General features: G+C 36.5%; 1 protein-coding gene across 1 annotated transcript in view; it reads left to right on the plus strand.

The window, feature by feature from the left end:
• The window catches only part of AP3B1 (adaptor related protein complex 3 subunit beta 1), a 242378-nt gene that overhangs the window by 187562 nt on the left and 32622 nt on the right, over window positions 1-22194 (plus strand). The window contains exon 23 of the mRNA XM_045848192.1: window positions 19846-20077. Within this exon, the coding sequence (XP_045704148.1) occupies window positions 19846-20077 (232 nt within the window). The remainder of the gene's footprint in view (window positions 1-19845; window positions 20078-22194) is intronic.

Raw genomic sequence — 22194 nt, forward strand, 5'->3', positions numbered from 1 at the left:
TCAGATTAAACATAAAAATTACACATCATGCTTATATGTAGTAATTTCTCAGTTCTCTCAGACCTCCAAGAATATATTCGAGTAGAATAGTGAATGGAGGTTAATGTCCTGCACGTTCTTTGCAGACTTGCTGTCAGTGGATGAAGCTAGTCCACTTTTGCTTCTAGTAAAAGCTTTGGAGGTTTCTGAATATTTCTATTAATAAACATGAATAGAATGTCTTCTATATTCTGAAGCAAATAAAATTAAGTAATCCATGGTTGCAGTTTTGAGACACATCTTAGTCTTATGGAAATGGAAACTATGAACGCAAGAGAACAGGAGAGGATGAACAGGGTGGCAGTGTGGGGGGTTGTATAAAGCGTTTTGGTTCTTGGCAGAGGAAATTGCTAACACTGACACATTTTCCGGGAAGAATTCTTCTATCTTGGATTTTCATACTGAGTGCCATCTATAATATGATTTATAGATGTGGAATTTCCACCAAGACACATTTTGCCATTCTACATATGTTTCTGTCAAACCAACACAGACTTAATTGAGTCTTTTCTGATCAGCTTTTGCTTGTATTTCTGGTGGTTCAACTTCTGTCACATAGACCTGCTTGCATTAAGTGCCCACTGGTACACCTGCATTATTTACCCAGCAGTTACAACATTTAACTTTACGTGAATGGTTGCAAAATGCTTAAGAATCGAGATTCAGGGACTCAGTATAACCTTTTAAAAATCTAACTTTTTAATTGCACTTTTTTTCAGAGAATTATAGCTCTAGAAAACACTAACATTTTTAAGAGTTTCTTCAGAATTATTACTCTTTTAATAGATACTTTTTCTGTTCTGCCCAAACCCTTTCATATTTTTGTTTCCTTGCTTTATCCCCATTGAAACTTGTTTTTTTGGTGTGTGCCTCATCACCCAAGTGTTTATGGCTGCTACTGCTTACCAGAATCCCCTTTTGCTCACATAGAAATCATATGTTTCTATATGCAAATTTGATCAGAAAGACTAATAATACATTCTAACCAAAGAGCAGTAAGAGGTCATCTCAGGTAATATGCAGTGCATTAAATTGGAGCCTTTGGGAGACAGTTCATCTTTTGTTTGTTTTTTTTAATTGGTCCTTTGTACCTGTCTGTTCACTGAATGGATCAAAATCAACTCAGTGTGCCCATCAAAAATATAGAAAGAGTATTGGCGGAGGAAATTTTTAAAAACCAGTCCTTTAAATGATTCTGGCAAATAACTACCCAGATTTGAGAGCCATTCAAATTCATTAGTGTCCATGCTGGTTGAAGCTTAAGTCCAATGAGGAAATACTATAGGGAAAACCTAGGTAATGCCTTTCAAACCACAGACCAGCCATTGAAAGATGTATGTAAACATTAGAACCATAGACCCACAGGTAGGTTTTATAATACAAGCATTCAGAACGGTAGTTTTCAACTAGACATCAAATTATCTTTATTAGTTTCTTATTGCAGCTGTAATACATTACCACAAACATGGGGCTTATAACAATGCAAATTTATAATCTTATGGTACAGGGGATCTGAAGTCCAAACTGGATTTCACTGAGCTAAAATCATGGTATCAGCATGGCTGTGTCCCCTTCTGGAGGCTCCATGGGAGAATCATTTTTCCTGTCTTTTCCAGCTTCTAGAGACTGGCCACATTCTGTGGCTCATGCCCCTTCCATCTTCCAAGCCAACAGTGGCTGGTTGAATTGTTTTCACACTGTACCACTCTGACACTGGCTCTTCTGCCTTGCTCTTTCAGTTATTGGAGTCATACCATTACATTGGCTCACCCAGGTAATCCAGGAAAATTTCCCCACCTCCAGTTCATCTGGTTAATGCCCCCTTGCCATGCACTGTTCATATACATAGGTTCTATGAAGTCAGACATGAATAATTTTGGATGGGGGGAGAAACATGATTCCATATACTGCCTCATCTATAGAACCTGTAGGGAAAGGAAGATGACTCAGATACTCATACTCATCTATCACATTGCAGAGCACAGGAAGGGTAGGGCTGTGGCTTTTCTGTGGGTCATTCTCATACAGAGCCAGAGCCCCCAGCACCATATATAACCATGTACTCTGTGGTCTTGTAATTCACTGCACTGTGGTGATCACTCGCCATACCTAGAATTCCAGTGGAACCTCACTGTGGGGATTTTGGCCAGCTGAAGTTTTCAGATCAATCATATTAGATTAAATTATATATATATTTATATATTCCTAATGCTATTGTTATACTTCTTAAGTCAGAATTTTTATTTCAAAATGTTACCAGTTTACATTTATTAGAATCAGAATTAAGTAGCATTTTTCAGTGAAACATTGATTTATCTAGTAGATAATGGAAACAAACCTCAAATGACATGAATTGTTATGCAGAGGCTTTAAAATATTTAAAACTATTTAACTATGTACTCTGAAATATAATTGTAGGCACAGATAACTAATTTGTGCTGTTAAACCAACAGAGAATTAAAAAGTTATTGATAGTTTTTAAGAAATATGTGAAAACATGCAAAGAAATTATTGTCCAGGCTTAGAACTTTCTTATTTTACATGTTTTTTAAGAATAAAGTTAAGTAATAATATGAAATGCATAAAATTAAATAGTATAAAAATTATTTTTAATATACTTTATTGATTATGCTATTACAGTTGTCCTATTTTTTTCTTCTCCTCTTTATTCCCCTTCACCCTGTACCCCCCATCATTCCCCCACCTTAGTCCATGTCCATGGGTCATACATATAAGTTCTTTGGCTTCTCCATTTCCCATACTATTGTTGCCCTCTCCCTGTCTATTTTCTATCTACCATCTATGCTACTTACTCTCTGTACCTTTTCCCCCTCTCTTCTCCTCCCACTCCCCTGTTGCTAACCCTCCATGTGATCTCCATTTCTATGGTTCCTGTTCTAGTTGTTTGCTTAGTTTCTTTTTGTTTTTGTTTTAGGTGTGGTTGTTAATAATAGTGAGTTTGCTGTCATTTTACTGTACATGTTTTTTATCTTCTTTTTCTTAGATAAGTCCCTTTAACATCTCATATAATAAGGGTTTGGTGATGATGAACTCCTTTTATTTGACCTTATCTGGGAAACACTTTAATCTACCCTTCCATTCTAAATGAAAGCTTTGCTGGATAGAGTCATCTTGGATGTAGGTCCTTGCCTTTCAGGACTTGCAATACTTCTTTGCAGCCTCTTCTTGCCTTAAGGTCTCTTTTTGAAAAATCAGCTGATAGCAGTATGGGAACTCCTTTCTAGGTAACTTCTCCTTTTCTCTTGTTGCTTTTAAGATTCTCTCCTTATTTTGAATTGGGTAATATAATTATGATGTGCCTTGGTGTGTGCTTCCTTGGGTGCTACTTTTTTGGGACTCTGAGCTTCCAGGACTTCCTAGAAGTCTGTTTCCTTTGCCAGATTGGGAAAGGTGCCCTTCATTATTTTTTCAAGTAAGTTTTCAATTCCTTGCTCTTCCTCTTCTTTTTCTGGCTCTCCTATGATTCGGATGTTGGAACATTTAAAGTCATTTGCAAGGTTCCTAAGCCTCTCCTTGTTTTTTTTTTTTTTTTTTAAATTCTTGTTTCTTCATTCTGTTCTGGTTCGATGTTTATTTCTTTCTTTTGGTCCAAATCATCTATTTCAGTCCCAGTTTCCTTCCCTTCACTGTTAGTTCCCTGTACAGTTTCCTTTATTTCACTTTTTCCTCTATTTTGCTACCATACTCAACCATTTATGTGAGCATCCTGATTGCCAGTGTTTTGATCTCTGCATCTCATAGGTTGGCTATCTCTTCATCTCTTAGTTGTATTTTTTCTGGATCTTTGATCTGTTCTTTCATTTGGGCCATATTCTTTTGTCTGTAAGTGCCTGTTACATGGTAAGGCACAGAGCCTTAGATGTTCACCAGGGAGGGGCAACCCTCATAGCTGCTTTGTGGTGCTGTATGTGGGGAAGGGGTCCAAGAGGGAACAGTGGGGCTTGCTCTGCCCTCTGCCGGTTTACGGCCACTTCCCCCGCTACCCACAAGTTAATTGGGCTCTTCTGGTGTTGATTCCCATGTGGGTGGGTTTGTGTACATTCTAAGGCCCTGTGGTTCTCTCCAGTGAACTATCTTATGAGGCTGGGAGTTTCTCCCTCTGCCTCAATCCCTACAAGTATTTTCATTCATAGGCTTTGAGGCTTTATTTCCCTGCACCAGGTTGTGCAGTCTGTCTCGCTCCCCAGTTTATTCTCCTGGTTTATCTGCATGTGAATGTGGGACCATCGGGTCCACCAGCCACAGCCTTGCCCGCGCTGGTCCTCCAGCCGCCTACTTTCCATGCATCCTCTCCCCCCCAGCTGCCCATCTCCACCCCTTCTGGTGGTCTGGATGAATGTTTCTTCTTTAACTCTTTGATTGTTGGACTTCCATACAGTTTGATTTTCTGGCAATTCTGGTTACTTTTTGTTTTAAAATTTGTTATTGTCCTTCTTTTGGTTGTGTGAGGAGGCAAAGTGTATCTACCTACACCTCCATCTTGGCAAGAAGTCATAATAAGAAATGTCAAAATGAAATGTGACTATCATTATGGACTGAGTAGGGTCAGAAGGAGTTGAATGAACAAACTGGGTCTTGAGCTGAGCATTGTGTTATGGGTAGTATTTGATATTTAACTAATTTATATGATTTATTATAGCAAATCATAAGTAAAAAATGATTTATTATGGCTTAAGTAAATCATGGAAATTGGCAAAAACTATGGGATTCACTAAAATTTAAAAATAAAATACAGTGTGTTTGGAAGGCTCTGCTTTTAGATTATTTTAAAGGCTTATATTTTCATTAAATATTATAGATGTAGGAATTCCTGTTCTTAAAATAAAATGACACTTTCTGAAAAGATCCCACACAAGAAGAGATGGAAAATTGTTTCCCATTCTATGATTATATCCCTAGAAATAATTCTTTTCGGGGGAGAGGGATATGTTTTGTGAAAGATAAGCTAATTTATCTCAAAGCTTACTGGCTCTCCAACTTTAGGCTTTAAACCAAATACTTAATTTTTCCCTTCCCTAGGAGCTACATAGGAAGAGGAACCCTAAGAGCCCACTGCTGTCTCTTAGCAGGATGAAGTCTAAAATTAGTGGAATAGTGGCAGAAATAGTTTAATAAAGACAGCAGGTGAGGGGCTGAAAGTTAGATTTTGCCATTAATTGGATGGAGAGTTAACTCAAGTAAAAGTGGATGGTAGGACTACATTCATACCATGGGAAGTCATGGAGTGGCTTAGCTGTGACTCCTTTTCTGTTTGCGTGACCTCTTCTTCAGTAGACTCTTAGAGCAAACAAACAAAATGACAGGGTGGGTGGGCAATGTCCTGTATAGAAGTGGTACTATGTTCTTGAAGAGGTGGATTTATTTCTGGACACCAACCTTTTAAAAAGCAATACATCACTCTCCATCCAACAAATGCCTGCCATGGCCAATAATATGTCGGTATGTCCATTTTCGGCTTATAGTACAAAATAAATGAAAGCCAAGGACATTACAATTGGGAGGGAAGAAGAACTATTATTTAAAAGGCTTTTAAATGATGTCACTATATATTCTTTAACAACATCCTCTAAAAGCCTTTGAAAAAACAGTCCCTTCCTCCCTCAGTTGTTAACAAAGACCATGCTAGGGACTGCTCTTTAAAAGGCTGTTAAATGGTGATACTATATTTTTTAACATCAACATCATTTAGAAACCTTTTAGAGAACAGTCCTGTTCACCCACAAGTAACAGAGAGGGGAAAAAGGACATGGGGGAAGGTATTACTTTTTTAAAGGCCTTTGGATGGTACTATCAATAAACACAGCAATATTGTCTTTAAAAGCCCTTCTCCAATGGTGATTCAGCTTTTTGATAAGTACTTTTAACCTCACGACCTTACGTTATATGACAGATTGGTGTTTTAACGTTGACTGAAAACTCAATTTACTAATAATCCCAATAATGCCTTCTATTGAACAGCTTAAAAGTCAATTTCACAACTCTGTGAGACAGACAGGATATGCATAATTAGCCCCATTGTACAGAAGAGAAAAACAGAAGGTAAGTAAGGCTGTAGTTTAGCTAAGGTCTCTCTCCTGATGTCTGGCTGAGTTGAATAACCCGGGTCTCTTGACATGTGGGTCTGGTTCCCCATCCAGCTCCCTCAGGTCACAGTCATTACTTTTTTTTTTTAGTGATATTTTTCATTGCTGTTTTCAGTTACTTCAAATGCTGAGTTAATCTCTTATAATTAGTATAAAAATGGGATTTTTAGTGTTGAAGATGGATAAGTAGATAGTAGAGGTTTTATTAATACTGTAATCCTGGTGAAGTAAAGAAATATGAGATATCTCAAAGTATTGTAGTCTTCCTATAATGTTATGGCATTCCAACTTTTCCTGAGGTTCCTTTGCTTTATGATGTATGCTTATGATATTATCATTTGAAATCCACTTTTAGATATCTAGCTTATTAAATACTGATATTTTAAAGACAATGCTAATTCCCTTTCACTGATTTGCTTTTGAAAGTTATTGTGCTAAGGATACTAATTCATAAGACCATATTCAAAAAAGTTTCCTCAGTTAGCATTAATCTTCAGAAAGAACTATTAAGTGCTGGTTCTTCCCACTTCTGTTGAGTGCTCTGAAGGAGAAAAAATCTCTCCACTTGCTTGCATTACTGACCTTTATTTTCCTTATAATAGGAACATTTTGTGTTTACTGAAAAAGGAATCATAGCTTATTGCTTGACAGCAATGACACTTAAAAATATTTTTTTAAGATTTTTAATTTATTTTTAGAGTGGGAAGCGGGGGGGAGAGGGAGAGGGAGAGAGGGAAAGGGAGAGAAAGAGAAACATCAATGTGCGGTTGCTGGGGGCCGTGGCCTGCAACCCAGGTATGGACCTTGATTGGGAATCGAACCTGTGACACTTTGGTTCACAGCCTGAGGTCAATCCACTGAGCTACGCCAGCCAGGTGACACTTAAAAATATTAAATCCAGTCTTAGTTCTGCCACTATTTTTACCCTTATGCTAATAAATGTTGTCTTAAATTATAATGAAAGAAGAGTATTTTCATCAACAGAACTCTTTCATGTGCAGTATCTCACTAAATCCTTGTAAAACAATCTTGTGAATTAGGTAGTTTTACCCTTTATTTTATAAATTCAAGCTAAGAGAAGTTAAATAGTTTTCTTCTCATCAAATGATAACTTGAATGTCTTTTAACTTAAAATTCAGTGTTTTCTTTTTTACCACTGCCAACCATAACTTTCACAAGAAGGAAGTCATAGCCTTTCTTGCTTCTAAAGAAAAATGCCCCATATGTCCCCCCCCCAAAAAAAAAATGTACAGCCAGAGAATACATGGGCCAGTGCCCAAGTATGAGCATCTAGGCCCCAATCCCAGCACTTACCAGAACAATTCATAGCCAGGTGACTTTAATAAAAAGAAAGCTGGGTCATCAGAGGACTTTGCTCCCATCAGAGATACGAACTCCAAAGACTAAGGTTCCTGTGTAGTTCCCCCTGGATCTCTCCATTCCTACCTTGTCACTGAAGGATGTAAAATGTTTATTCACAAATCAGACAGAAACAAATATGTGTGTGTGTGCGCATATGCGTGTGTGCTTCTGGTCTCAAAGAACCCATTTCCCCATCCTTGTCCTGTGTCAGGAATTCCTCAGCAACTATGGCACCTCTGATTGGCATCTGTGATGTGAAAGGATCCTCTTGCCCTCTGTCAGATTCAAAGAAAGCATCTCTAGAGAGACCTGTTATTTAAAATTAAAGTAGCTATAATAAAAGTGCCTTTCCAGTTTGCACATCAACTAAGGCATACTTTTTTTCCCTTCCTCTAGGACTTCACCCAGATGAGATCCATATCCCTCTGTCTCCTAGCACAGGTCCTTTAAATGCAAGCAGCATGGCCAGTTTTTAGATGCTGTGCTCCCGTGTGTAAATATGTAGAACAGCTAACAATTTCCCTCCCTCACATACTTTTATTAAGTACTATACATAGCCTAGCTTTTCTCCATTTGAATCTTGCTTGTCCTGTAGGAAATATTCCCAGCATGACCTCCCTGACTCAGAATGCTCTATAATTCTGTCTTTGATGAAATCATTATTACCAGCAGGAGTGGTTATATGAAGCTCCCAGCTGTAGCATCTAGGCCATTCTCTTTTTATCCTCATTTTACTTCTTTTTCTCAGGCCCATCCCATCTTACTATATATCCTTTCCCTTCCTTATCAATCTTGCCCTGGGATCTCTTAACCTCTCACCCATGTTCAGTGAAGACCTTGGCATCTTACAAGTAATCTCTCCAGCCCACCATCATCCTGGGAGACCCCAATGTACATACTAACAGTCTGTGCCAGATGTAACCTCACAGCCTCTTGGTCTGTTTAGTTCTATTAATTTTCACCTGTGCTGAATTTTAGCCACATACTCCTTTATTTTAACTCTGAAATCTTATTTTACTCCCTCACTCCCGCCTACCATGTTCCTCAGGCACTGCTTCCCTCCACATTTTCTTGTGTTCGCCCTAGATTTACAACAATGCTGAAAGACAGATGATGGTTTCCCCATTTCACCCATGTGAAAATGGAAGTCCTTCGAGTGTGAGTAATTTTTCCAGAACGATAGGGTGAATAAGTTGCAGAGCCAGAGTTTCAGCTCAGGCCTGTCTGTCCTCAAAGCCACTTTCCTCCACACTGCACTGAGCATGTGGGAGGTACACCTGAAAGAATTCTTTTTACAGGAGTCTGTGGTATGGATTGGTCCATAAGGAATCTGAGACAGGGAGGCCAGTTTGAGCAAGCAGGAGAAGGGAGCCCAGGATTGGGAGGGACATCAGATTGCTAATTATGGTTAAACCTGAGGGGGCTTTACTTATATTTCCATACAGTTTGAAATAATTTTCAACAAACATGTGCTACTTTTGCAATTTGAAAGAAAAATACTTTTTTTAAGTTTTAAATGTCAGTGATGAACCAACTTGGGTCGGTGGTAGATGGACAGAAAAGAAAGAAATGAATAGACGAGACATTGAACTTGTCAACTAATTGTTGGAAGCAGATGAAGATGTCAGTGATAATACCAAGATTCTGAGCTTGGTTACAGAGGAAGAGGACACCAATTTTTTCTTTTTTTATGTCATCGATACTGTCAACAAGAAAGGGATTATCACATCTATCAAATAACACATAATTGTTTTCTGCTTATGTCAAATGTTCTGGTTCAAATGAAATTTGTTGTAACCAGTTATTGGAACTTTTCTGCCAAGCACTTTGAGAACTGGACTCAGTTTTGTTTTTATTAGCAGCCTTAAAACAAAAGTCAGGAAAAAAATACTTTAAAAACTAGTATAACTTATGTGTACCCATAGTTCTGGAACTATGTGTTCATGGAAGTGGTAAACAAAAGTATGCATCATTTCAGGTTTCAGATTTATAAATTCAGATTGACAGTGAAGTTTATAGATTTACATTTGGGGAGGAGAAAAAGTAGGCTATTATTATAGAGTAATTTCCTCCTCATCGCAGTGCTAGTGTAAACTGGATATATCCTGTACCAGTGGGTCAGCAAATTTTGTGAAGGTCCAGATAATAAATACTTTCAGCTTTACAGGTGATAGCCACTCAGCTCTGCCATTGTAATACTAAGTCGTAAACAGTGTACAAATGAGTGTGGCTATGTTCCAATAAAACTTTATTTATGGACATTGAAATTGACATTTCATATAATATTAGTGTCACAAAAATGTTATTTTTCTTTTGATTTTTCCCATCATTTAAAAATGCAGAAGCCATTCTTAGCTCACAGGCTTTACGATGACAGGCAGTGGACTCCCTTTGGCCCACAGGTGTAGTTTCCTGGCCCCTGCTTAATACCATGTATGAAGTAAGGTACTCATTAAATGTCAGTTGATTATATAGTCAGCTCTTTCTATAAATAAATTTTTATAATATATATTACCAAAGTAAGAGGTAAAAAAAAAGTTCCATACTTTTCAGAATATATATGATTACTAAAATAAAGTATGAGGAATTAGCACAATTATTTAGTAGAATACATAAATCTGCATGTACGGGGTGAGCAAAAGAAGGTTTACAGTTGTAAGTACACAAAATAGAGTTTATTCTTATATTATTTTTAAATTTATTTTACAACTGTAAGCCTACTTTTGCCAACTCCTGTGTAAGGAGGAAGTTATCTTATGATTATAAACCATTTATTTAAAGTAATATTTGATGGAAAATTAAATACATTTCTTTGACTCTATGTTTATCGTTACAGTTAAGAGTTAAGCACATTTGCTGTTTGCTTTTTTTAATCCTATACTAAGTCCTGGGCTCAATACTGTGGATTAAAGGTAAAATAGGCTCACTGTCTGTGGTTTGCAGGGTTAATAAGACAATACTGTGGCTTTCTGCATTACCATTCTGCCAGTTGAAGCATACATTTGGTTTTAAAAAATACTAATTTTAAAGATAAAACTCTGTCTCTGTTTATAACTGGGGTTTTTTTGGTCATTTTTATAGATCACGTACCTAAATAGATACGCTGTAAAAGAAGCCAAAGAAAACTAGATACAAAGGCAGCATTTTATGTACTGCAGATCTTCATAGTTTTGAAGTCCGAAAGCAGAATAGATCGATAATGCTTAAAAATTATTAAGTGACTAACTGTGGATTAAAGCATAAAAGGCTGGAAAACACTGTTTCCATAAAGCTTCACGTGTGTGCGTCAGCTTTGAAATAGTAACACTGACGTTGAACTAAGTTTATTCTTAGGCACCTACTTGCTATTCCGTGTTTTATTTTTCAATTCTCATTTAAATTTTATAATTCAATCATTTTGAACAGCTATGTTCAAAAGAAGTTTTACAACTTTCATCTTAATAATCTCAAAAAAGCAGACATGCTATGTCATAAAATAACTATTAGTGACTAGTTTGTATCCTATAAATCTAACTTGAGTTGATAATATGGTCCATTACCAGCTAACTGCACAGAGTATTTTTCATTTTACACTCTTCAGTTACTTTTTAGTGAAGTGTTAAAAAATATGAAGCTTTTCTCCTCTCTAAAATTGCACGCTGTCTGTCTGTTATTAGGGAGATAACAGCTCTTATAAATGTTTCAGTAAGCACTAAGTAGACAGTTATGTGCACTCTCATTCCACGCTTATTTGCTTACTGTAATAAACTGATAAAATATGTGTGGTTTGTCTCTGTGTATCTACAGGCATCATGAGTCACATAGATTTCCTTTAGAAATAATGTTGTGTCTGCAGAATTGATTGGTTATTTTCATAAACCATCTAAAGGTACACAAACGACTTTTATTATTTAAACATATGCTGTGTGAAGATTTGCAGAGGGTTAGCTCATTGTTACTTAATGCTTTTTGTTCAGTTAAGTCCAGAAGGAGGCTTTTTATTTTAGAGTTATTACAGTTACTGAACTAATTGCCTCCTGAAGAATCGTAGTGAGGATAGCCCTTATCATTTGCTTACAATGCAGCTAGGTTTTTAATTCTTTGAGCATTAGCTGTTAAATAATTAAATCAAAACCAGTGATTTCAATACTGTCTTTCCTACTATCCTGTTTATGCAAGTTTTAATATTTAATGGGAAATAATGTTGTTACCTAAAGATAGCTGTTTTGAGAATTAGTGTTTGCATTATAGAAGTCCTTCTAGTTAATACTTTTCTTTGTGTGTGCCTTCAAGATATACAGTATTTGTTCATATTTTTACAATTATGTGTAATAGAAAATTTCTAATCCAGTTATACCTTAAAACCAATAAATATTAATATTGATGATTTCTACTTTATCACCACAGTATGCTCTGTGAGACTAATATTTTTAGAAACAGTGTTATAATTGAGCACTCAGCATCTAATAAAGTGTAGTTATGACCAGCACTAGAGGCCTGTATCTGTAAATCTCTTTAATCATTTAAAATAGTAAATTTATGCTTTGAGTATTGAAAAAGGATAAAATTATGTTTTATACATTGAACATAAAAGTGGGGAATAAATGGGGAGACAAATACACATAATAAATAAGAAAACTATATATACACATATCTGTTGTGTTAGAGAAGGTACAAAGTGGCTATGGAGACAGAAAAAGGGGAAATCAGAAGGAAGTGATGCAGTGCGTTAGGCCTCACTGAGAAGGCAACATCTGAGTAAAGATATATCAGACCTGAGGGTCTAGAGAACACACCATACCTGGAAGAGGGGACCTGTGCCAGGGGCCTGTGGTAGGCGCATTTCTGGTGTGTACAGGGAACAGCAAGGAAGTCAGGTGGCTGCAGTAGAGTGAGCCATGAGTTCAAGAGTAGTCAGAAATGAGGTTAAAGAAACCTAACAAGGGGCCAGGCATCTGGGCCTTAGAGACCTTTATAAGAATTTTTGGCGTTTACTCCCGATGAAATTGGGAGCCCTTAGAGGGTTTTGAACAGAGGGGAGACATGATGTAACTTCATTTTAACAGATTTGTCCTGGTACTATTTTGAGTCAGTGCTCTGTAGGGTGCAGGAGTAGAAGCAAGGGAACCGGTTAGCAGGCTGTAGGAATAATCTAGATGTGAGATGGTGGTGGCTCAGACTGGGATGGTAACAGTAGAGGCAATGAGAAATAGTCAGATACTTAATTCGTTTAAATAACAGTGGATCCCTTGCCTGATCTCTCGCTCAGGTGGCAGCTAGGTCTTTTGTGTTCCCTTAGTCTACTAAGCCTCTCTGTGTCATGGCATTTGTTGCACTGGTTGAATTACTTAGTTTTCCCCAGCTAAACTGTAAACTCTTTGAGGAGTAGGATACTCTGTATCATGATCCTTAGAGCAGTGGTTGGCACAACTAATAATAAATGATAGTTGAAAGAGTGAATTAATAAATTAATGATTAGTAATTACTTTGTGTTCAAAACAGTGGTGACCTTACTGGACTGGGAATTCCAGAAGTCCCCCTCAAAAGCCCATGGGAGACACAGAATCAGAAGACAAAGAAAGGCAAACTGGCACTTTATTATGAGCAGAGGCTTTGCTCTCTGACCCCAGTGTGGGATTCCAATGAGTTAGGATGGTCACATCAAGGACCCCTGTTTCCTATAAACCAGCGATTTTCAACTGGTGAGCCACGAGAATTTTTAAAACATGCAATAATACCTGACTATTGAGTCAGGGCACTGACCTCTTTTCCTTTAGACTGCCAAATTAAAAACAGGACAATAGCCAACAGAGCAATAGCTGTGTAGTGTGAACGAACCAAATGTATGCCTATTTTTTGTCAGATCAGCAAAGAAATGTATTATTTGGTGTGCTGCATAATTTCATTAATTAGTTTATGTTCACTAAGGGATGAAAAATGTTGAAAATCACTGCTGAACCATATGAATTGCTAATTCAACTCTTTTGACTTACAGAATTGATAGATTCTTATGATTCATCCTAGTCAGAAGCCATACGTGAGTGTCTGATCTCCCCATTCATGTCTACCAAGGCTCCAGGAAAAGGGACGAGAGAGCATGTTCTCCCATTATTAGTTCATTTCCTGCTCCTCTAGTTAATGTCCTGAAATGTGAGTAGTCCTGATCAGTAGTTTGGTGGGGAAGTTAAATGATAGAAACCCAGTTGAACTAGCTTAAGCAAAAAGGCAGGGTGGGGAGGAGCTACTAGAAGGAATGCTAGATAGAGTATTTCACAGAAAACCAAGCTTCAGAAGGGGTAGGAATATATTCACTTCAAGAACCTTCCATATACAAACCAAAGATAGGACTCTGTCTCTTCTGTGCCTTTCTTTGAAAGTTGCTTTATTTTTAACTGGACAACATGGCAGGACTATGGCCACAGGCATTAGAGTTTTAAATCTCAGAATTATAGCCACTTGAGAGACTGTCTCGATTTCCCAGGTCTCAACCCCACAAATCCTCAGAGAGACACTCACTGGGCCTTGTCTGCTTCTGAACAAGGTAACCGCGGCCCAGTCATGAAGTGGCCTGAGAACAAGCCGGTTTTACCAAGAGCTGGAAGTGGCGAGGTTCCTAGAAGATGGTAAGGTGTGGAGACCGAACGGCCCCACGCATAACCGCTACCCGGTAAAGCACAGGGGAGAAAGCTGTCTCAGAAGGCCAACACTTAGTTTTGAGCCAGATAAAAGCAACCCTGAAACATTGTCCTCGTATTCCTCAGTGTCGGAGAACTTACTTGACAATTTGTTGTCAGCTGTCAGGATACATAGCGATACTTCAGAAACCCATAGAAATAATTAACTCAGTCAAAACATGGAATTTCATAAAGGAAAGTCAAAAGGAAAAAATTATTTCTACCATGTAAAGTGGTCTCTTTAGCAAAGCCACTAGCTCATATGGTGTCATTGTATAGATTCCAAAAAGGCCACCCTTGGATGTAAGCTGGAATTTAAGCTCATATCCACCCCCTCAGTCAGGTGCCACTGCATATGATAGTCCTACTAAGTGTTAATTTAGCTATTTGGAGTAAGTGGATCTGGGAATTGCTGAGTGACCAAAATGGGGTCGGGGGAGGTACTAAGAACTCTGAAGGTATGAGATAACGCCAGGCTGAGACAATTTCATGGATGCCCATAGAAGACACAAGGCAAAGAACAGTTGATTGCTCACAGCAACGTAGTAGGCTGTTACGGCAGAGTAACATCATTCGCACCGCTTCATCATTCGCACTGCTTCTCTGCGTTCCAGTTCCACAAGGTGACACGATGACGGCCAGATGGTGACTGCATGTGCAGTGTGCTGCTTTACACAGAGAGAGGAACTAGAGTATAGAAGATCCGCATCTTTGATAAGGACCTGTTAGCAAACCTGTCTAACTTTTGCCTCGAGGGGGAGGTATTTACCTGTTTCCAAAGGCTGTTCACTGTACAAACATCCTTGAAAAAATTGTTAGGAACAAAGTCGTTAATGCCTTTGCTCAGAAATCATGCAGAAGCATAAGAGACCTGTGGAGAATTGTTCCCCAAAAATAGGGGGAGGGGAGGAGAAGGAAGTATACTTTTTATCTGAAGGTCCAGATAGTAAATACATTAGGCTTAGCAACTACTCCACTCTACCATTGGAGAGCAGCCCTCCATACTCATCAAATACATAAATGAATGAGTATGGCTGTGTTCCAGTGAAACTTCATGAAACAGGCAGCAGGCCACATTTGGCTTGTGAACTCTATTTGCTGACCCCTGCCCACTATGATCCATTTTGTTCAAACTTGTTAAAAGTCAGTGTTTTTTCTTAAAGACTCATTTTCACAACCCAGATCTAGGTCATTCTGTAATTAACTTACTTTTTTTTTTACATTTCAGAAAATTACTGATATTTATAAAATGCGAAGATGGAAAACCAGTTCACAATGTTTAGCATCTTAGAACATAAGCATCCACAGATCATATATATGTTTCTGGAATATAAGTATCTAATCAGTTGTACAAAATGGTAAACTAAAATCTTGCTTTCTTGTCAGGATTAATCATACTACAATTAATCGTTGAAGGATTAATGGAACCTACTGGTTTTCTTGAACAAAATGTCACCTGTAGTTGATCTAGATGTTAGAGGAGGTTGGCTTAATATGACTTGTATGAACTTAGAAAACAGGTTTTCAAAAAAGCAATCAAACATTTTCAGTTAGCCCCTTACCGTAGTTAAAAAAAAGTATATATTATTACCACAAAGTGCCGTATGTGATGCTGCTTATTATAGAAGAGAACATAGAACTCTGGGCATTTTCACAGGTAACCCTTCAGGATTACCAGGGAGGACATCTTTAGACATTGAATTCATTAGAGAGTGCTTCTTGAACTTGGGTGAGTGTGGAAGAATGAGTAGAGAGAATCATACTGTGTGTCTTTGCACATATATCTTTTTAACTAGTACAATACAGGTGCAGAATTTTGAGACAAGGTAGGAAAAATACCAAATATTTAGGCCACGTGTTCCAAGGTTAGACTGAGAGAGAGCATCAGTAAACCAGTTGAGATGGCACGGTGTACCTTCTCAGCACCTTAGGTGGTATTTGGATTGCTAATTCTTGGCTGCTTGTGAAGCACACCCCTGCTTTTGTCCTGCTTTTCTCATTCTACTCTATACTTGTCTCTCTCCAGCTTTCAGCTTTACTTCCCCATAGTATATGTAGCCCAAGCTTTCATAAGTTTTTTTCACTTTTTTATTATTCTTATTTTTCAATTACAGTTAGTATGCAATATTATACTAATTTCAGGTGCACAACAGAATGATTAGACCCTTACGTAACTCACAAAGTAATAATGCCTGTCCTGCACCATACATAATTATTACAGTATTATTGACTGTATTCCCTATGTTGTACTTTATGTCCCCATGACTGGCTACCTCAACATGTATTTAAGGGTATAATGAATGCTGTATCTCTGGAACTTGGATACTGTCTCCAATGTGCTTATCATCTAATTTAGAGAATAAACATAAGATACTGAAAAATATAATTATCCAGTTAAGGGCATGTTTTCAAAGTTGATTGTCATAGCCTCGGTGACATGGGGATTTATATGTATATGCTTGTATACACTTACATATACATTCTGTGTCCACTTCCTTATTTATATGATGCCCACTATGTCTTTGAATGAATGTTTACTGCTAAGAAATGCTGTCTTGGGTTGTGCTAATAAACCCCACCCTCGAATTTGTAAAGGAAATAGAACTTACAGTGAGCATTGATACAGAAAAGTTTTGAAAATAATTTTTATGCAAGGAAAGAACCTAAGCTTAGAAGTGAAAGTGCTTAGAAAGCTTAAAATGCTAGAATGTTGTTATGATCATCAAAAGGCCAAAGTAGAAGTCATAGATCAGTTGCCCCATAACTTTGTACAGCCAAAATTTAAAATTTATCTAGGTACTTATTATATTTTAAATTGTTCACCCTTATAAGTAGGGTTTTTAGAAAAGGAATACTGTATTTTAATGATGCTTGGAAGATATTTTATCATTTTGCATACATGATATTTAACTTTTAGATTTTTGTTGATGAATTTTAAATTATTAATAAGGTTTTTAATGTCATCAGGTGTCAGTGGCATAGTGAACATGTTGAGTAGATTAATATGTACTTTTCACAATTATAATAGAAAACCTATTTGGGACAGTGTACTTGTTAGGAAACAATCTTGATTAGGCTTTTTGAATTACAAATTGATTATTTTTTAAAAGCTTGCCCGTGTCAGGTCAAGCCACATGCCATACTTGGACTTTGCTTGGGAAGATGACCAAGGCATGATTTTGGAGTGTACTGTGTTTCTCAGTTAACATGCTGCCCCTGATGTTACTCAAGATTGAGGGGAGAATTTAACTGAAAGAAGTCCAAAGTTCAATGGAAGGATAAACAGATAATTAGGCAAGAAAATACTGGGGAAGAGGAAAAATTAGGGATATTTTGTTTTGCCAAATAATATAATCATGATATGTAGGGCTATAAGAAATAGAACAATGTGGTACTGGATTAACAGTTCAGTTAAGGCCCAAAAATGTCCCCAAGTGTATAAATAATTAGAATGTTTCTACTTAAAACATCACTGAAGCCATTTGTTCATTAGAGTCCACATAAGTGAAATCATATTATATTTGTCTTTCTCTGACTGGCTTATTTCACTTAGCACAATGCTCTCCAGGTCCACCTATGCTGTCGAAAAGGGTAAAATTTTTTTTTCTTTTTTATGACGAAGTAGTATTCCATTGCGTATATGTACCATAGTTGTTTTATCTACTCATGTACTCATGGACACCCAGGCTGCTTCCATATCTTGGCAACTGTAAATAATACTGCAATAAGAAAGCATTCCCCTTTCTCCATATCCTCATCAGCACTTGTTGTTTGTTGATTTATTGATGATGGCCATTCTGACTGTGTGAGGTGATATCTCGTTGTGGTTTTAATTTGCATTTATCGGGTGATTAGCGACATTGAGCATCTTTTCATATGTCTATTGGCCATCTGTATGTCCTCTTTGGAGAAGTGTCTATTCAGGTCATTTGCCCATTTTTTTAAGTGGCTTGTTCAGGTTTTTGGTGTTGAGTTTTATAAGTTCTTTATAAATTTTGGATATTAGCTGATTATCAGATTTATCAGCAAATATGTTCTCTCATTCAGTGGGTTGTCTTTTTATTTTGTTGTTTCCTTTGCTGTGCAAAAACTTTTTAGTTGATGTAGTCCCATTTGTTTATTTTTTCTTTTATTTCCCTTGCCTGAGGAGATATCTCAAAAAAAAAAACCTCTTATGAACAGTGTCTGATTTTACTGCCCATGTTTTCTTCTAGGATTCTTATAGTTTCGGGTCTAACATTTATGTCTTTAATCCATTTTTAATTTATTATTGTGCATGATGTAAGAAGGTAGCCTAGTTTTATTTTTTCTGCATGTATATCTGTCCAATTTTCTGAACACCATTTATTGAGTAAACTATCTTTTAGCCCATTGTATCTGCTTGCTTCCTTGCTTCCTCTGTCAAATATTAATTGACCATAAAAGTGTGGGTTTATTTCTGGGCTCTCTATTCTGTTCCATTGATCTTTGTGTCTCTTTTTATTCTAGTACCATACGGTTTTGATTAGTATAGTTTGATATTATATAGCATAATTCCTCCAACTTCATTTTTTTTACTCAAGATTGCTGGTGCTATTTGGAGACTTTTGTGATTCCATGTAAATTTTTGAAATATTTGCTCTATCTAGCTCTGAAATATGTCATTGGTATCTTGATAGGAATTGTGTTGAATATATAGACTCCACTAACAAGCAAAATAGAGACAGACTCACAGATAGAGAGCAGGCTAACAGCTCTTGGTGTGGGGGAGGTTAGTAGGTGGAGAGACTGAGCAAAAATGAAAAAGGACTCATGGACATAGACAACAGTATGATGATTACAGAGGGAAGGGGGATATGAGGAAGATAAATGTAATGGAATACAATTAAAAGATTTTATTGTAAAAATAAAAGAAGATCTAGCAAAAGGAAAAGAATCATTAAGGAGAGGCTAAAATTAAATCCTGTCCAGGCTATAGCTAAATATTTAGAGAAAAAATGCTTGAATATGGAGTCAATAAACCAATGCCAGTTTCACATGGATTTAAAAAATGGGACCATGAAAGCTTTAGAAGAAAATGTAAGTGAAGAAGTTACCTGAGGTCAGAGTAGAGAAGATCTTTTTAATTATTAAAACAAAGGAAGAAACCACCTTAAAGTAGATCATAGTCATCAGTTTAGAGGCAAAGAAATTCAAGGTGAAAAAAGTTCAAGGAATCACAATTGAAAATGAAGGTACAAGATGTTCATCAGTGGCAGATAAGACTATCATACAGTTCAAAACCCTGAGAAAGTCAACTGACAAATTGTTAAAACTAGTAAGGAAGTTAGCAAGATGCCCAAATATAGTGTACTTAGAAAAAAACTAACGAAAAGGTTATAAGCTCTAAAAACTTGAGTATATTTGAATATATAATTCAGTATATTTATATATAAATATATGTTTTACTAGACATATATTTTCAAAATATTTTAATATATGCCTACAGAGTACAGAAGAATTAATACTGCTTTGAAGTTATTTACTTTACATTTTAATATAATTTCTGACTTAATATTTATGTGTGTGATACCCTGCTAATGTTTGTTATTATGGTTTATGTAATACTTTAGGAAAAGCAAGAGTTAACATCATAAATTTTTACATATTTTTAAGAGAATTATAAATTATATTTGCAAATTCATCTTTTTCTTTTACATATGCAACAGGTCAGTACTCCTGTCTTTGTACCAGGGAAAACTCATATGCTGCTTCATCGGATGAGTGGAAAAGGCCTTGCTGCCCACTATCTCTTTTCAAGACAGCCTTGCATTTTTGGCAGTAAGATGGTCTCTGTACAAATAACATTGAAAAATACTACAGATCGAAAGATTGAAAATATCCACATAGGAGAAAAAAAACTTCCTATAGGCATGGAAATGCATGTTTTTAATCCAATAGGTAAATATTCTCATTTGAAACTTTAACTGTATTTGATAATTAAATGTGTTCATTTAAAAAGTAGAATACATACTATTTTATTGACTATCAACATACTTTATGTTTGTTTTCCCTTTTTAAACTAAATTTATTGTACACAATGAAAACATGCTTTTGCCCTTAGGAATCAAATGCCAGCAAGGATAATACCAATAATTGTGAAAGGATGAGGCTGAAGAATCAGAATTGCCTCCTGTTGTACCTGTCTGCATCCCCTTTCCCACCACCTCTCTGCCTCAGTTCCATTCCTGCATGACTTTAGTTTGTCTTTTTGCATACAGTACCTGCCATTGCTCCCCTTCCCTGTTTCTTTTTATATTCCGTAAATTGAAAAGTGAAGGGAGTGACAAATGAAAGGATATGTACTATTCTGTCTTCCTTTCCACGCATACCAGGAATTTCCTTTTTCTTGGAATAAAACACAAGTTATGGCAGCGCTGGGTCTTTGTTCCCACATGCAGCACAGCCAGCGGGTGCCAAGCAGGCTGCTCTCAGATGCGGCCTGTGCTTTCCAGGAACCTCAGTGCCCGTTACGTGATCCCCTCTCACCAGTGTCACCCCTCCCATTATTGAAGTATTATACCAAAACTGTACCTATAAGAAATTGTGTAATAACTGTGTGTCTTATTTTGAGTTTAAAACAGGTGATAATTACAATGTCTGTCTCTATTTCTGTTTTGTGTAAATGGAGACAACCCTAAAATTTTGTTGGGAGAAGCTTCAGGCAAAATCTCAATTAAAAGTAATATAAAGCCCTGGCCGGGTGGCTCATTTGGTTGGAGCATCATCCTCTAACTGAGAGGTTGTGGGTTTGATTCCCAGTCAGCGCATATACGTAGGTAGCAGGTTCTGTTCCTGGTGCAGGCACATACGGGAGACAACCAATGTCTCTCTCGCACATCAGTGTTTCTCTTGCTTCCTTTTTCTCTTCCTTCCTCTCTCTCTTAAAGCAATGAAAAAAAAATATCTTTGGTTGAGGATTTTTTAAAAAGTTATGTAAGGTTTCCATCTCTGAATCCCTGAAATATTATAATCAGAAAGTTCCAAATAGTTCCTTTTTATAATACTTAAGTTGAGCAAAGGATTTTGACCAGGACTGTGCCTTCTTTATTCATTATTTCACATAGCTATTCTATTTTTCTTCACTTGGGCTCTTTGACATTGTTGAGTCCTCTTGTACAAATACAGTTTTCACGAGTCATTCAGTAAAGAAATTATTCTTCATGTTATATTTTTACTTATAGATTGAATATGCTAGACTTTTATAAGTAACCAAAGTAGAGATAAAATAAGGTGATTTCAGAACCCACTTATTACCCTTTATTTAAAAAATAATTTGGTGATTAAGACACTATTTAAAGAATAGAGTATCCTGATATTTATTTACTTAGTAAAGTTAATATATAAATATATTAACATAATGATATATTTCAAACTATTTTGTGACTATAGCAATTTGTGTTCTTTGATTGCTTAAAAGTTATCCTTTTTTACCTAGTTAAAAAATTAAGAAGTGTCAAGCAGCTGATATATGAATTGACTGAAGGTTGAAAATGATATTCAAAGGTTAAAACAGTAGAGCAGTGTTAACATTTCTTTGAGCTGGCCTAATGAGTCAATGACCTGCACTTTTGCTGGCCTGTGTAGAATAGAAGAAATAAATAATAATAAATTTCATAGTAAAACCCTAACACAGAAATAAAATATGAATTTATACCATTGTCTCAGTACTAGTAGTAAGCTTGTTTTTTTAAGCAAAATTTTAGGACTATAATGTTTCATTCATTTCATTGCCATTTATTGAATATCCTCAAAATACAGAGTTCTTTCCCATGTAGTAGATATTTATACATAATACCACTATGCCTAGTCTCTTTCATCAGTAAATTACAGTAGAGTTACAGAGTATGATGTATCTTAATTATGCCTCTAAAAACATCTAAAAACTGCAACATAGAACAAATACTGTATTTTCATATTTTTTTAAATAAGGGAGGTAAGATCATTGTTTTATTAAGCACATATGCATATGTTAGTAAGTTCAGCAGATTTCTTATTGGTCACTGATCTTTTTATCT

This window comes from Phyllostomus hastatus, unplaced genomic scaffold (assembly GCF_019186645.2).
Source record: "Phyllostomus hastatus isolate PE091 unplaced genomic scaffold, TTU_PhHast_1.1 phas_contig_58, whole genome shotgun sequence".
Classification (NCBI taxonomy): domain Eukaryota; kingdom Metazoa; phylum Chordata; class Mammalia; order Chiroptera; family Phyllostomidae; genus Phyllostomus; species Phyllostomus hastatus.